General features: G+C 55.4%; 1 protein-coding gene across 2 annotated transcripts in view; it reads left to right on the top strand.

Annotated features, from left to right (window-relative positions):
- Window positions 1-15,331: 15,331 nt before the first annotated feature.
- Window positions 15,332-16,388, top strand: part of usp3 (ubiquitin specific peptidase 3) — a 90,611-nt gene continuing 89,554 nt past the window's right edge. Inside the window, exon 1 of one of the 2 annotated variants that reach the window (XM_085972049.1) lies at window positions 15,332-15,856. In XM_085972049.1, the coding sequence (XP_085828175.1) occupies window positions 15,766-15,856 (91 nt within the window). In that variant the 5' untranslated portion in view covers window positions 15,332-15,765. The remainder of the gene's footprint in view (window positions 15,857-16,388) is intronic. The other variant, XM_085972048.1, reaches the window with a different exon arrangement.

Below are 16,388 nucleotides of genomic sequence, written 5' to 3'. Positions count from 1 at the left end.
AATGTAGGAGGTATGATCAGTAAGTTCGCAGATGACACGAAAATTGGTGGAGTGTAAATAGCAAGGGGGGAAGCCTCAGGCTACAGGATGATATAGATGGGTTGGTTAGATGGGCAGAACAGTGGCAAATGGAATTTAACCCTGAAAAGTGTGAGGTGTGAAGTGATGCATTTTGGGAGGACTAACAAGGCAAGGGAATACACAATGAATGGTAGGACCCTAGGAAGGGCAGAGGATCAGAGGGACCTTGGTGTGCATGTACATAGATCCCTGAAGGCAGCAGGACAGGTAGATAAGGTGGTTAAAAAGGCATATAGGATACTTGCCTTCATTAGCCGAGGCATAGAATATAAGAGCAGGGAGGTTATGATGGAGCTGTACAAAACGCTAGTTAGGCCACAGCTGGAATACTGTGTGCAGTTCGGTCGCCATACTATAGGAAGGATGTAATTGTATTGGAGAGGGTGCAGAGGAGATTCACCAGGATGTTACCTGGGCTGGAACGCTTCAGCTATGAGGAGAGACTGGACAGGCTGGCGTTGTTTTCCTTGGAGCAGAGAAGGCTGAGGGGGGACCTGATTGAGGTGTACAAAATTATGAGGAGCATAGATAGGGTAGATAGAAAGGAACTTTCCCCTTAGTAGAGGGGTCAATAACCAGGGGGCATAGTTTCAAGGTAAGGGGCAGGAGGTTTAGAGGGGATTTGAGGAAAAAAAAGTGGAATCTGGAACTCACTGCCTGAAAGGGCGGTAGAGGCAGGAATCCTCTTTCTGTGCTGTATAACTCCATGACTCTATGACCCATCCGTGGCTAACTAAGGAAGTTAAGGAGGGTATCAAATTGAAAGAAAAGGCATACAATGTTGCGAAGATTAGTGGTAGGCCAGAGGATTGGGAAATTTTTAGAAACTTGCAAAGGATGACTAAAAAATAAAGAGGGAGAAAATACAGGTCATCCTTCTCGTAGAGTCTTTCTTTCTCACTGGAATATATCTTTGTTGAGAGTTATGAAATATCTCCTTAAAAGTCTGCCACTGCTTATCTACTGTCTTACCTTTTAATCTATTTTCCCAGTCCACTTTAGCCAACTCTTGTAATTGCCTTTATTTAAATTTAAGACACTAGTTTCAGATCCAAGTTTCTCACCCTCAAACTGAATGTGAAATTCCATCATGTTATGATCACTCTTCTCTAGAGGATCCTTTACTATGAGATCATTAATTAATCCTGTCTCATTACAAATTACCAGATCTAAAATAGCCTGTTCCCTGGTTGGTTCCACAATGTATTGTTCTAAGAAACTGTCCTGAATACACTCTATGAACTCGTCCTCAAGGCTACCTTTGCCAATTTGATTTGTCCAATCTATATGATTTTAAAATCGCTCACGATTATTGCAGTACCTTTCTTACAAGCACCCACTATTTCTTGATTTATACTCTGTCCTACACTGTAGCTACTGTTAGGGGGCCTATAGACTACTCCCACTAGTGACTTCTTTCCCTTATTATTTCTTATCTCCACCCAAACTGATTCTACATCTTGATCTTCTGAGCCAAGATCATTTCTCATTACTGTACTGATCTCATCCTTTATCAACAGAGCTACCCCACCTCCTTTTGGCCCATCATGCCTGTGCCAGCTCTTTGAAAGAGCTATTCAATTAGTCCCAAAAATGTATCCAATTCTCTTTTGAAAGTTACTATTGAATCTGGTCCATCGCCCTTTCGGGCAGCGCATTCCAGATCCTAACTCGCAGCGTAAAAAAAATATTCTCATCTCCCCTCTAGCTTTTTTGCCAATTATTTTAAATCTGCGTCCTCTGGTTACTGACCCTCCTGTCACAGGAAACAGTTCCTCCCCTATCTACTCTATTAAAACCACTCGTAATTTTGAACACCTCTATTAAATCTCCCATCAACATTCTCTACTCTAAGAACAATCCCAGCTTCCCTAGTCACAAATGTCCTGCTTGTGTTGTGACCTATTCACGGCCATGTTACAGTGATTTAGTGGGTCAAATTGTGTTTTTATTACAGAATACTGTAGGAGTTTTAGTGATATATTCGGAGTCAAATTCTATGGCTATATACATATTTGCCTGGGAGCTGTAAATCGCTCACCTTGATTACTAATAAATGTTTTTTTTAAACTCTACGGTTACTTTTTCTCTTGCCTTCTTTAAAATCCTAGGATACAGACAGAGATCTCATGAAAGTATTTCAGGTTGCAGGCAGCTAGGAACTATTTGAAATAGTACTGGGGGAGTGAGGAGGGGAGCTGTGTCAATTGGTAATGTTGGAGGTGTGGTCCTAGGGTCTTGGGCCTAGAAATTCAGTATCGCCACGTTTGGGGCGCTGCAGCCGGGCGATCGCTAAATTTAGCGACTGGCGCAACTTAGCGCCACCTTCGCCGAAATTGAGTTGCATCGCCCCAAGAGGTTGCTGCTGCGCTAAAGCAGGCGGTGCATGACTATCATAAGGCGCTAAGCCGGCGAGCCGGGGCGTTACCACCGAGGGCGGGCGCAGCGCAGGTGCGGCGAGTTGCTGATTGAAGGCAGACACGCTGGCGCCGGTCAGCTCTTAAAGGGGGAGGGTCGATTTGTTTTGCTGCGACGCCCTGCACACTGCAGCCCTGAATCTAGGCCTGAACATAGCTGCTTCACCAGTTCAACGCCCAGGACTATGGAGAAGGCTAGGGAGCGAGCGCAGCGCTTCAGCAAGGGTGCCCTGAAGCTACTGGTTGGTGCAGTGGAGCGCAGGCGACCTGTCCTCTTCCCTGATAGTGGCAGGAGGCCGCTGCCCAGCGAGTATAGAAAAGCCTGGAGGGAGGTGGCAAACAGGGTGACCTCCAACAGCATGGTCCCCAGGACTCCTGTGCAATGCAGAAAAAAGTTCAACGACCTCACTCGGGTTGTCAGGGTGAATACCCTTTCCAGTATCCTCTTCATCCCTGCATGTGCACCTCACTTTATGGCCAAAGGGACCTGAAAGCCCCAATGCCCAGCCCTCATCCAACAGCTATGGGACTCTCATGAAATCACTTGCACATTCAGCATTTTACACACTGTCAGGGCTATTCCACCATGGGAGGCAGTGCAGGCAAGATGAGGGCTTGACACTGTCAGGGCTATTCCCCACCATGGGAGGCAGTGCAGGCAAGATCAGGGCTTGACACTGTACTTAGAGTCCGTCCTTTCTCTTGCAGGGCAAGCTGGCCCACAATCGTAGGCAGCAGCGACGGACCGGGGGAGGCCATCCTGACCTTAAAGGGCTCAGCGACCTGGAGCAGCGAGTGGAGCAGATTATGGGAGGCCGGCTGATTGGCCCTGTCGCCACTGGAGATGCCGACCCCGTTCTGGACAGCAATGGTAAGGTCATCACCTTTTTGACCTCTCTCTTTCCACTTGTGCCTCACACCAGCATCCTTTGCCACTCTCGAACCAATGCAGTGCATAGCAGCACTCATGCCTCCCTCGCTGCCGCCCTGTCCTCACTCTAAAACAACTCTTGTGCCTCCCTGCTTTCAGATGCTGATTCGCCAGTTGAGGAGGCGGGCCCTCAAGCTGGCACTGTGTCTGATTCAGAATTCAAGGAGGAGAAAGAGGAAGCCGGCCCATCAGTGCCACCCTCAGCCAACGCAGCCCATGGCCATGATGGGGACACGTCTTCCCTGGAGGGGAGCAGGGGGGAAGGGTCTGATGAGGGTGAAGCTCCGGGGCCCAGCGGGCTGCAGCAACGCGGGAGGGGTGGGGAAGCTTGACAGCCTTCTCTCCGGAGGGTGAGTGCGGCCTCCAGGCCTGCTACGGTGAGTGCAGAGGAGGTGCGGCTCCTTGGTGAAATGGGCGCCCAGGCTGAGCGCAGGCACACTTAGCTCATGGCTGCAGTGGCAAGGATGCCTGACTCCATAGAGTCACTGGCAAGGAGTGTTCAGGAATTCGGGGCAGCACAGGCGGCTTCCAGCCAAGTGCTCAGTCGTGCCGTGCATTCACTGGCTGGTGTGATGCAGACACAGACCAGGGCCACACGGGCACTAACTGCTGCCACCCTCACTGGATCGGCCAGGCATCGACGGGGCCCTCGCCGCGCCGCAGCAGCCCAGCAGTCTGTGCTTCAACAGACTGCTGCGTATGCTTCAGTGCTGGCCCGTGCAAGTGTCTCGGCCGACGAGGGAGTGCCTGTGCTCTGTCAGGTTGGCAGCATTCCTGCAGCCAACACTGTCACTCCTCCACTGCAGCTGCCACCACCCGTAGGACAGACTGCTGCCGCCCAAGCAGAGTTGGGGCAGTCAGAAGCCGGGCCCTCCAGGCCCAGAGCTGGTCCAGGCCGTCCCCCAAGGGCATCTGCCGCCTCACCATCTGACCCTCAGCAGCCTTCACCCAGCCTTGCTGCAGCCACTGGGGTCCCATTGAGGAGTAGCTGCAGGGCGGGAAGGGGCCAATCGCAGAAGCGAGGCGGATCACCCTCACAGGCAAAAAAGGTGTGGCAAAATGTTTTTTTTTATATGAAGGCCGAGAATGTTGTGTTTGTTTTTTATATGAAGGCCGAGAATCATGGTCATTTTTGTTTAACTGTTTTTTTCATTTTCTCAAGGTTATGAGAGCCAGTTATGTGTCTGACTGGTTTTTGGGGGGGTTTCTCTGAATTTGTTTGTCATGCGGGAAGGGCACAGAGTTTGTAAAATAAAAAATTTTCTTTATTCAGATTGTCCATGTTTGCACTTTGAACTATTTGTTGCCTTGACCGGCTGAGGGTTTGCGGAGTGGCTCCATTCATGTTCTTTCATTGGCACAAGCCATTCCCTGAGAGGGGGCCTAGAACCGAGTTGCAATAATCTGCCGACGGACGGCCCTTGCACTTTGTGCCTCCCTCCCGTCTTGGTGCTCCTCCTCCTCCTCCTCTGGTGGTCCTCCAATGTCTGCTGGCAGTGGCCGAGTCCTGAGGATAGCCAGGTTGTGCAGCATGCAGCATACTACAACGAAATGGGAGACTCGCTCAGGCGAGTACTGTAGTGCTCCTCCGGAACGGTCCAGACAGCGGAACTGTTGCTTGAGCACGCCGATTGTGTGCTCAATGATGTTCCTGGTCGCTTGATGGCTGTCACTGTATCCCTCTTCAGCAGGGGTGCTGGGCGCACGGAGCAGGGTCATCTGCCAGGTGCACAAAGGATAGCCCTTGTCCCCGAGAAGCCAGCCTCCTGGGTGAGCCGGGGCTTCAAAAATGTCTGCCACAGAAGTCTGGCGCAGGACGTAGGCATCGTGGCTGCTGCCTGGAAAGCGGGCATTGACAGCTAGTATGAGCTGCCTGTGGTCACACACCAACTGGACGTTGAGCGAATGGTAGCCCTTCCGGTTGCGGTAATCCTCAGCATTCTGTAGAGGTGCCCGCAAAGCCACATGCGTGCAGTCAATGGCGCCCTGGACCATGGGGAAGCCCGCTATTCTTGCAAATCCCATTGCACGCTCTTGCTGCTTGTCCAGGGTCATGGGGAAGGAGATGTACTGACGTCTCCTTCTGAAGAGGGCATTCATCACCTGGCGGATGCAGCAATGTACCGTGAACTGGGAGATATTGGCAATGTCCCCAGTAGCGGATTGGAAGGAGCCGGTGGCATAGAAGTTGAGAGCCACCGTCACCTTCACTGCCACTGACAGAGACATCCTGCTCCTCGGCTGTGGCTGCAGATCTCTCTGAAGCAGGTGGCAGATCTCTGTGACCACCTCCCTTCTGAATCGCAGCCTCCAAACACACTGCTCCTCAGACATGTTCAGATATGAGAACTGCTGGCGGTATACCCTGGGTGGGTAAGGCCTCCTGTGCCGACGCCTGTTGGCCCTTCTCCGTCTGGCCATGACTGGCACTCTCGGCGTCTCCGAGCCCTTTGAATGCAATGCAGAAAACCAACGTTTCCACCCATTGCAGCCCCCATTATGTGGTGACTTAAGGCTATGGCACTGAAAGTTAAATCCAACTGCAAAGCTCTGGCCTGAAGCCAGAAGTACCTGTGCGAGCGCTGAGTCAAAGCAGAAAGCTCTCTCCCTTTGTCTCTCTCCAAATATCTCTCTCTCACACAGAAGGAGTGGAACAAAGAATGGCGGAAGAGTCCCCTTTAAATAGCACCCCCCACGCCCCGCAGCGACTGGGAACCGTTCCCCTCTACCAGTCGCTGGGGGCGCCAGGCGCACAGAAGGGGGGTGCCACTGAAGTTCCGGTTCGGGGCGCACCAAGGGCGTTGCACCATGAAATGACGTCAGGGTCTGCGCGCGCAGCTGAGCGGGCGCTACGGTTTTGCACCGCCGATAAATCTTGACTGAAGTTTGCGAGAGGCACAGATCGTGCCGCGCCCGGGTGCTAGCCGCTTCGCGCCCCACTTCTCCTCCTCCTAAGGCGCTAGTGGCTGGCGCTAACAACTGAATTTCTAGGCCTTGGACTTTTAGAGTGCAGGGGTCGTAGGATGTTGGAGCAATTGGGGGGGGGGGGGGCGGTGGTGAGGGTCTGGAAGAACCAAGAGAAGGGTTGTGGCATGTGGAAGAACTAGTCAACAGAAAAGGGGTGTTGCAAGGTCTGATAGGGATGTGGGGACACTGGGAGGGAGGGGCTGGAGTTTACCAGCACTGGGAGGTGCCAGGGTGCCACTGACTAAAAATGTGGTGATACGGATTTTGTTGGGCTGGATTGGCAATGGGAGGAGACAAAAGCGTGCTCAGCATGGGCGGGTAAACAGCGAGAGGCAGCACGGAGGGTGCTCGAGACGGGAGGACAGAAGTGGAGGAGTGAGGGGGGAAGATACGGGCACTCGGGGCGGATGACAGTGGGAGTAACGGTGAGGGCAGTGAAGGAGAATTCATTCCCTTCACTTCCTCAGCACCGAACTTGGGAATTCTCGATTATTTAAAGCGAGTGGGTATTTTAAGTCGTAGGTTTCCCTGTTCTAAGTGTTGGGAAGCCCAGCCCACAATTGGAAGAGCCATTATCAGGAATCAGCTTGAAGTTCTTGAAACGGACAGTAGGGATTTCAGATAGCGCATAAAGAATTTCAAGCTGCACCAATTTTAAATACATTTAAAGAACCAAGCCAATTCCCAATAATGGCCAGAAATGTGTGGGGACTGGATGTCAGGGCTTGGTCCTCACAGTCGGGTTAGGATCCCGCCAAGGTTGTAAGGGGGGTGGTTGGGTCAGGGCTTGGGGTTGTGTTGCGTTGGGGAGTAGGGGGGAAGCAGCAATTGGGGAGGACAGCAGTGGAGGTGGAAAAGCAATGGGCATCATTAGGCTAGAAGCCCAATCTGAGCCAAGTGGTGCTGTGGAGAAGACCGCCACCGACCTTGAGAAAGAGCTGGGAGATCTCAATCAGGGGGAAGTAAAATGAATAGGCAACTTTAATGAGGATAGAAAAGTGTGGCAGGTAAGCGTGACAGAAGAGTGTTATAGGAAGTAAAGTGACACAAAAGGACTTTCAATATATTTATAGCAGAACTCCCACAGTTCATGTGAGTCATGTTATACCTCATGTCATGTACAATATATTATCAGGGCCACCGAGTTACTGGGATTCAACAATTGAAACTTATTACAGAGACTCAGGAGGGTGTTGGTGATATTTTCAGGCTCAAATTCCATGATTATGCATACGTTTTCAAACATACTGTGGTTTGGTAAGGAGATGCTCGTATAGTGTAATTATTAAACGTACCTTTCCAGTAGCATTTTATGTTTTAGTATGCATTGCACGAGATTCCATCAGAGGTTTGTGCCTCTCCGAGCAAACCGAGGCCCAAGTTCACAGGGCTCTGCCTTCCAAGAGCCATTACTGTCAGCTGAAGAGACCCGAAAAGGTAGCGGATTGCAGTTCCCAGCTTGCCTCTTCGCCTACAGCTATTGCGTTCATGTTTGGCCACTCGCACAGCATGTTGCGAATTACATCGCACGTACAGCAGAAAAACAGGCCATTCCGCCCAACAGATCCATGCTGGTGTTTCTGCTCCACACGAGCCTCCTCCCACCCTACTTCATCTCACCCCATCAGCATATCCTTCTATTCCTTTCCCCCTCATGTACTTATCTAGCTTTCCCACAAATTCATCTGGGCTATTTGCTTCAACCACTCCCTGTGGTAGCGAGTTCCACATTCTCACCACTCTCTGTTTCTCCTGAATTCTCTGTTGGATTTATTAGTGACTATCTTATACTTATGGCCCTTAGTTCTGTAAGTGGAAACATCTTCTCTACGTCAACCCTATCGAACCCCTTCATTAAAATGAGGTCACCCCTCAGCCTTCTCTTTTCCTGTAAGCAGCTTCTGAACAGGCAGGAAGTTTGTCTACACCTGTCACCTTGGCACTAAGGCTTAGTTTTCATCACCAATAAGTCCATTAGCCCTCTTTTTGTTGAACCAAATTAACTGTAACTTAATAATAACTAAAACGTAACAAATTAAACTAAAAGTTGGTTTGCCGGGGGGACGATGCACTCCAGTTCCCGTGGCGCCCACCGGTCTCGGAAGGCCTCAAGTGTGCCGGCGGACACCGCGTGCTCCATCTCCAGGGCCACCCGGGCGCGAACATGGCCGCGGAAGAGAGGCAGGCAATTGGGCCGGATGACCCCCTCCACCGCCCGCTGCCTGGACCTGTTAATGGCCATTTTGGCCAGGCCCAGGAGCAGTTCCATGAGGAGGTCCTCCGACCCGCCCACTCCCCTCTGCACCGGGTGACCGGAGATCAGGAGCGTGGGACTGAAGTGCAGCCAAAACTCAAGCAGCAGCCCCTTTAGGTAGTGGAACAGGGGCTGCAACCTCACACATTGAATATACACATGAAACACGGACTCCTCTAGGCCGCAAAAAAGGCAGGCGGCCTGGGAGTCCGTGAACCTACTTAACATTTTATTGCACAATTTGTCCATTGGTGATGACAATGCTCCTTAAAGCAGGTACACTGGAAGACACTCCCCCACTCCTCTAAGGCCTAATTAATCCTGGCCAGGTTTCAGCCTCTCAAGGCACAGGTATTCCTGGCCAGACCCCATGGTCTCCAAGGTCCAATTACCCCTGGTCAGACCCCAGGCTCTCCAAGATCCAGGGTCTTGCAGCAGATCCTGCTTTCCAAGGCCCAGGTAGCCCCAAGTTCTCCCAGGCCCTAGAACCTCCATGCTCCCTGAAGCTCAGGTACCCCAGGCCAGGCTCCAGGCTCACACATGCCAAAGTACCCTTAGACTCGCCATGGCCCAGGGACGAAGGTTCTTCGGGAAACCTACAGGCTCTCAAGAAACTAGGTACCCTGGCCAGACCTTGGCTCAAAAAAAGGTCCAGGCAGCTCCAATGTCCAGGTACCCCAAGGCCCAGATTACCCACTCACCCTCAACCCAGCTTGGGTACCCCATGACTCGCCTACCCCGAGACACAGTTTAGCCCCAAGCCTAGGTACCCTGAGGCCCAGGTACTCACGGGCTCTCCTACCCTGAGGCCCAGGTTAACCCCCGGGGCTCTCCTACCCTGAGGCCCAAGTTACCCTGGCGGGGGGGGGGGGGGGGGGGGGGGCTAGCCTACTCTTGAGTCCCAGGTTACCCCGATGGGGCTCTCCTACTGAGACCCAGGTTACCCCCTGGACTCTCCTGCCCTGAGGCCCAGGTTACCACAGGGATCTCCTACCCGGAGGCCCAGGTTACCCTGGGGCTCTCCTACCCAGAGGCCCAGGTTACCCCCTGGGGCTCTCCTACCCGGAGGCCCAGGTTACCCCCCTGGGGCTCTCCTACCCGGAAGCCCAGGTTACCCCCCTGGGGCTCTCCTACCCGGAAGCCCAGGTTACTCCCTGGGGCTCTCCTACCCGGAAGCCCAGGTTACTCCCTGGGGCTCTCCTACCCGGAGGCCCAGGTTACTCCCTGGGGCTCTCCTACCCTGAGGCCCAGGTTACCCCCTGGGGCTCTCCTACCCTGAGGCCCAGGTTACCCCCTGGGGCTCTCCTACCCTGAGGCCCAGGTTACCCCCTGGGGCTCTCCTACACGGAGGCACAAGTTACCCCAGGGCTCTCCTACCCGGAGGCCCAGGTTACCCCGGGGCTCTCCTACCCGGAGGCCCAGGTTACCCCGGGGCTCTCCTACCCGGAGGCCCAGGTTACCCCCTGGGGCTCTCCTACCCGGAGGCCCAGGTTGCCCCCTGGGGCTCTCCTACCCGGAGGCCCAGGTTGCCCCCTGGGGCTCTCCTACCCGGAGGCCCAGGTTACCCTGGGGCTCTCCTACCCGGAGGCCCAGGTTACCCCCTGGGGCTCTCCTACCCTGAGGCCCAGGTTACCCCCTGGGGCTCTCCTACCCGGAGGCCCAGGTTACCCCGGGGCTCTCCTACCCGGAGGCCCAGGTTACCCCGGGGCTCTCCTACCCGGAGGCCCAGGTTACCCTGGGGCTCTCCTACCCGGAGGCCCAGGTTACCCTGGGGCTCTCCTACCCGGAGGCCAAGGTTAACCCCCAGGGCGCTCCTACCCGGAGGCCCAGGTTACCCTGGGGCTCTCCTACCCAGAGGCCCAGGTTACCCCGGGCCTCTTCTACCCTGAGGCCCAGGTTACCCCCGGGGCTCTCCTACCCTGAGGCCAAGGTTAACCCCCAGGGCGCTCCTACCCTGAGGCCCAGGTACTCTAGGGCTCTCCTACCCTGAGGCCCAGGCTACCCCCGGGGGGGGGGGGGGGGGTTCTCCTACCCTGAGGCCCAGGTTACCCGGGGGCTGGAGGGGGTTCCCACCGAGTGGATGATCCATATCGGCCTCCTCCTGAGGTACCCACCATCACAGAAGCCAGTCTTCAGCCAATTCGATTCACTCCAAGTGGTATCAAGAAACAGCTGAGCGCACTGGATACAGCAAAGGCTATGGGCCCCAACAACATCCTGGCTATCATGCTGAAGACTTGTGCTCCAGAACTAGCCGCGCCTCTAGCCAAGGTGTTCCTGTACAGCTACAACACTGGCATCTATCCGACAATGTGGAAAACTGCCCAGGTGTGTCAGGTCAAATCCAACCCGGCCAATTACCACCCCATCAGTCTACACTCAATCATCAGCAAAGTGATGGAAGGTGTCACCGACAGTGCTATCAAGCGGCACTTACTCACCAATAACCTGCTCACTGATGCCCAGTTTGGGTTCCGCCAAGACCACTCGGCTCCCGACCTCATTACAGCCTTGGTCCAAACATGGACAAAAGGTGAGAGTGACTGCCCTTGACATCAAGGCAGCATTTGACCGAGTGTGGCATTAAGGCGCCCTAGTGAAACTGAAGTCAATGGGAATCGGGGGGAAAACTCTCCACTGGCTAGAGTCATACCTAGCACAAAGGAAGATGGTTGTGGTGATTAAAGGTCAATCATCACAGCCCCAGGACATCGCTGCAGGAGTTCCTCAGTGCAGTGTCCTCGGCCCAACCATCTTCAGCTGTTTCATCAATGACCTTCCCTCCAACATAAGGTCAGAAATGGGGATGTTTGCTGATGACCGCACAGTGTTCAGTGCCATTCTCAGATAATGAAGCAATCCATGCCCGCATGCAACAAGACCTGGATGACGTTCAGACTTGGACTGATAAGTGGCAGGTAACATTCGCGCCACGGAAGTGCCAGGCAATGACTATCTCCAACAAGCAAGAGTCTAACCATCGCCCCTTGACATTCAATGGCATTACCATCCCCGAAACCCCCACCATCAACATCCTGGGAGTCACCATTGACCAGAAACTTAACTCGACCAGCCACATCAATACTGTGGCTACAAGAGCAGGTCAGAGGCTAGGTATTTTGCGGCGAGTGTCTCACCTCCTGACTCCCCAAAGCCTTTCCACCATCTACAAGGCACAAGTAAGGAGTGTGATGGAATACTCTCCACTTGCCTGGATGAGTGCAGCTCCAACAACACTCAAGAAGCTCAACACCAACCAGGACAAAGCAGCCCGCTTGATTGGCACCCCATCCATCACCTTAAACATTCACTCCCTCCACCACCAGCGCACCGTGTCTGCAGCGTGTACCATCTACAAGATGCACTGCAGCAACTCGCCAAGGCTTCTTCGGCAGCACCTCCCAAACCCGCGACCTCTTCCACCTAGAAGGACAAGGGCAGCAGGCACATGGGAACACCACCACCTCCAAGTTCCCCTCCAAGTCACAAACCATCCTGACTTGGACATATATCGCTGTTCCTTCATCGTCGCTGGGTCAAAATCCTGGAACTCTTTACCTAACAGCACTGTGAGCGTACCTTCACCACGCGGACTGCAGCAGTTCAAGAAGGCGGCTCACCCCCACCTTCACAGGGCAATTAGGGATGGGCAATAAATGCTGGCCTTGCCAGCGATGCCCACATCCCATAAAAAACGAATAAAAGGTTCTCTTGGACTCTCCTACCCAGAGGCCCAGGTACGCTAGGGCTCTCCTACCCGGAGGCCCAGGTACACAGGGGCTCTCCTAGCCTGAGGCCCAGGTACCCAGGGGCTCTCCAACCTGAGGCCCAGTGTACCCCCAGGCTCTCCTACCCTGAGGCCAGGGCACCCACAGGCTCTTATAGAATCATAGAAAGTTACAGCACGGAAGGAGGCCATTTTGGTCCATTGTGTCCGCACCGGCCAACAAAGAGCTATCCAGCCTAATCCCACTTCCCAGCTCTTGGTCCGTAGACCTGCAGGTTACAGCATCCCAAGTGCACATCCAAGTACTTTTTAAAATGTGGTTAGGGTTTCTGCCTCTACCACCCTTTCAGGCAGTGAGTTACAGACCCCCACCACCCTCTGGGTGAAAAAATTTCCCCTCAAATCCCCTCTAAACCGATTACTTTAAATCTATGCCCCCTGGTTTTTGACCCCTCTGCTAAGGGAAATAGGTCCTTTCTATCCACTTTATCTAGGCCCCTCATAATTTTATACACCTCAATAAGGTCTCCCCTCAGCCTCTTCTGTTCCACAGATCCAGTCTTTCCTCATAGCTAAGATTCTCTACTCCTGGCAACATCCTTGTAAATCTCCTCTGTACCCTCTCTAGCGCAATCACATCTTTCCTGTAATGTGGTGGCTAGAACTGCACGCAGTACTCTAGCTGAGGCCTAACTAGTGTTTTATATAGTTGAAGCATAACCCCCCTGCTCTTGTATTCTATGCCATGGCTAATAAAGGAAAGCATTCTGTATGCCTTCTTAACCACCTTATCTACCTGGCTTGCTACCTTCAGGGATCTGTGGACATGCACTCCAAGGTCAATTTGTTCCTCTACGCTACTCAGTGTCCTACCATTTAATGTGTATTCCCTTTCTTTGTTAGCCCGCCCCAAATGCATTACCTCACACTTCTTCGGATTAAATTCCATTTGCCACTGTTCTGCCCAATTTATTGCTATCTTCCTGCAGGGGAGGAGAGCCACCCCCACGGTAACCCGGGCCTCAGGGGAGGAGCACTTGGGTACCTGAGGCACAGGTACCCAAGTCTCTCCTACCCTGAGGCCAAGGGTACCCTCCCCCCGGGACTCTCCTACCCCGAGGCCGATACCCCGGGGCTCTCCTCCCCCGAGACCCAGATACCCCCGGGCTCTGCTCCCGAGGCCCAGGTACGCTAGGACTCTCCTACACTGAGGCCCAGGTTACCCCCGCATGCTCTCCTACCCCGAGGCCCAGGTTACGCCCTGGGGCTCTCCTTCCCCGAGGCCCGGGTTATCAGGGGGTTCTCCTACCCTGAGGCCCGGGTTACGCCCTGGGTCTTGCCTCCCCTGAAGCCCGGGTTACCCCAGGGTGGGGCTCTCCTCCCCTGAGGCCCGTGTTACCCCAGGGTGGGGCTCTCCTCCCCTGAGGCCCGTGTTACCCCAGGGTGGGGCTCTCCTCCCCTGAGGCCCGGGGGGTTGGGGTGGGGCTCTCCTCCCCTGAGGCCCGGGGGGTTGGGGTGGGCTCTCCTTCCCTGAGGCCCGGGTTACCCTAGGGTGTGGGGTTTGGGGTGGGCTCTCCTCCCCTGAGGCCCGGGTTACCCCGGGGTGTGGGGTGGGCTCTCTTCCCGAGGCCCGGGTTACCCTAGGGTGTGGGGTTTGGGGTGGGCTCTCCTCCCCGCCCGGGTTACCCTAGGGTGTGGGGTTTGGGGTGGGGCTCTCCTCCCCTGAGGCCCGGGTTACCCTGGGGTGTGGGGTTTGGGGTGGGGCTCTCCTCCCCTGAGGCCCGAGTTACCCTAGGGTGTGGGGTTTGGGGTGGGGCTCTCCTCCCCTGAGGCCCGAGTTACCCTAGGGTGTGGGGTTTGGGGTGGGGCTCTCCTCCCCTGAGGCCCGGGTTACCCTAGGGTGTGGGGTTTGGGGTTGGCTCTCCTCCCGAGGCCCGGGTTACCCTAGGGTGTGGGGTTTGGGGTGGGCTCTCCTCCCCGCCCGGGTTACCCTAGGGTGTGGGGTTTGGGGTGGGGCTCTCCTCCCGAGGCCCGGGTTACCCCGGGGTGTGGGGTTTGGGGTGGGGCTCTCCTCCCGAGGCCCGGGTTACCCTAGGGTGTGGGGTTTGGGGTGGGCTCTCCTCCCGAGGCCCGGGTTACCCTAGGGTGTGGGGTTTGGGGCGGGCTCTCCTCCCCGCCCGGGTTACCCTGGGGTGTGGGGTTTGGGGTGGGCTCTCCTCCCCTGAGGCCCGGGTTACCCCGGGGTGTGGGGTTTGGGGTGGGCTCTCCTCCCCGCCCGGGTTACCCTAGGGTGTGGGGTTTGGGGTGGGGCTCTCCTCCCGAGGCCCGGGTTACCCCGGGGTGTGGGGTTTGGGGTGGGGCTCTCCTCCCGAGGCCCGGGTTACCCTAGGGTGTGGGGTTTGGGGTGGGCTCTCCTCCCGAGGCCCGGGTTACCCTAGGGTGTGGGGTTTGGGGCGGGCTCTCCTCCCCGCCCGGGTTACCCCGGGGTGTGGGGTTTGGGGTGGGCTCTCCTCCCCTGAGGCCCGGGTTACCCCGGGGTGTGGGGTTTGGGGTGGGCTCTCCTCCCCGCCCGGGTTACTGTGGGGTTTGGGGTGGGGCTCTCCTCCCCTGAGGCCCAGCTTACCCCGGGGTGTGGGGTGGGCTCTCCTCCCCTGAGACCTGGGTTACCCTAGGGTGTGGGGTTTGGGGTGGGGCTCTCCTCCCCCGAGGCCCAGGTTACCCCGGGGTGTGGGGTGGGCTCTCGAGGCCCGGGTTAACCCCTACCATCCCCTCTGTGTTGATATTCAAGCTTCTCCGGCATTGTGACGCCCCTCTGTTACCCCCACATAAATAATACCATGGAAACGGGGGGGGGGGTGCTGTGTGACGTAATACTCACCCCCAGACACACAAATAATCTCCATGGAAACGGCGCGGGCGGGGGGAGCGAGGAACAATGGTTGCCAGGGAGACCTCCGGCGGTGGGGGGAGTGAGGAACAATGGTTGCCAGGGAGACCGGCGGGCCGGTGGTCACTGAGGGCAGTGTCCGGAGGCGATGCCGGCCGGCAGGCAGCGGCTCTCCTCACCCAACCCAGCGCTCAGCGACTCCTTCACTCGAATCCTTGTGTTTTCGCGCGGGCTGTGCGGTCGGCGGGGAGAATGCGGTTGGGGGAAGGAGGCGGCGGCGGCGACGCGCTGACTGACTGACTGGGCCCGAGAAAATGGCGGCGGTGTGAGTGAGGGAGAGTGAGTGAGTGAGAGAGAGAGAGAGTGAGGCCCCCGCGGGCAGCCAGTTCCGCACTCTCCTCCTCCCCTTCCTTCCCCTCGGCCTGCCCCCTCTCCCATCCCCACCCCTCCCCTGCACACCGAGTCTCTCCGCATCCTTTACCCCCCACCCCCGGTCCCAACATGGAGTGCCCCCACTTGGCGTCCAGCGTCTGCATCGTGCCGGATTCCACCAGGTTCCCCAACGGATCGCCCTCCTCCTGGTGCTGTGCCGGTGAGTGCCGCACGGTTCCGCTCTCTGCACCACTTGGCCGCAACTCTTGTCTTCCTTTTTAATCTCTTGTATAATGGGGTGTGTGTGTGCTTTAAAAAAAACAGCGCTCCACCGCACTGAACCACCAGGAAAGGCCGCCTACACCAGCAGGCTGGAGCCGGGCCTTGTGTTTGTGTGTGTGTAATTCAACAGAAAAAGCCCAGGGACAAGTCGCTGCTGCTTGTGGTGAAGCAGGGCCGCTCCGAGCTCTGGCACTCTGTCTCTGGGCTTTGTGTGTCTGTCTGTGGGGGAACTCAGGGTGTCAGTGCAACATTTTAATCCCCTGCAGACAAATGGAAGGATTTTTTCTCCTCCTCCTCTTGCTTTTAATCTGATTTATTCTTGAGCAAATCGCGGGCTTGGGGTTGCACTTTTTGTCTTTGTAACCCCCCAATCGGATCAAACTCCCTCGAAACTGCATCTAAAACAAAGAAACAGCGAAGTTTTTGCTGAGTGCAATGACCAGAGCACAGCAAAGCCAGTGTGTGTGTGT

Source organism: Somniosus microcephalus, chromosome 32, assembly GCF_052327205.1.
Source record: "Somniosus microcephalus isolate GS21.2 chromosome 32, FLI_Smic_1.0, whole genome shotgun sequence".
In the NCBI taxonomy this organism is placed as follows: domain Eukaryota; kingdom Metazoa; phylum Chordata; class Chondrichthyes; order Squaliformes; family Somniosidae; genus Somniosus; species Somniosus microcephalus.
Note: the sequence above shows the minus strand (reverse complement) of the source record. Positions and strands in the feature narration are given on the sequence as shown.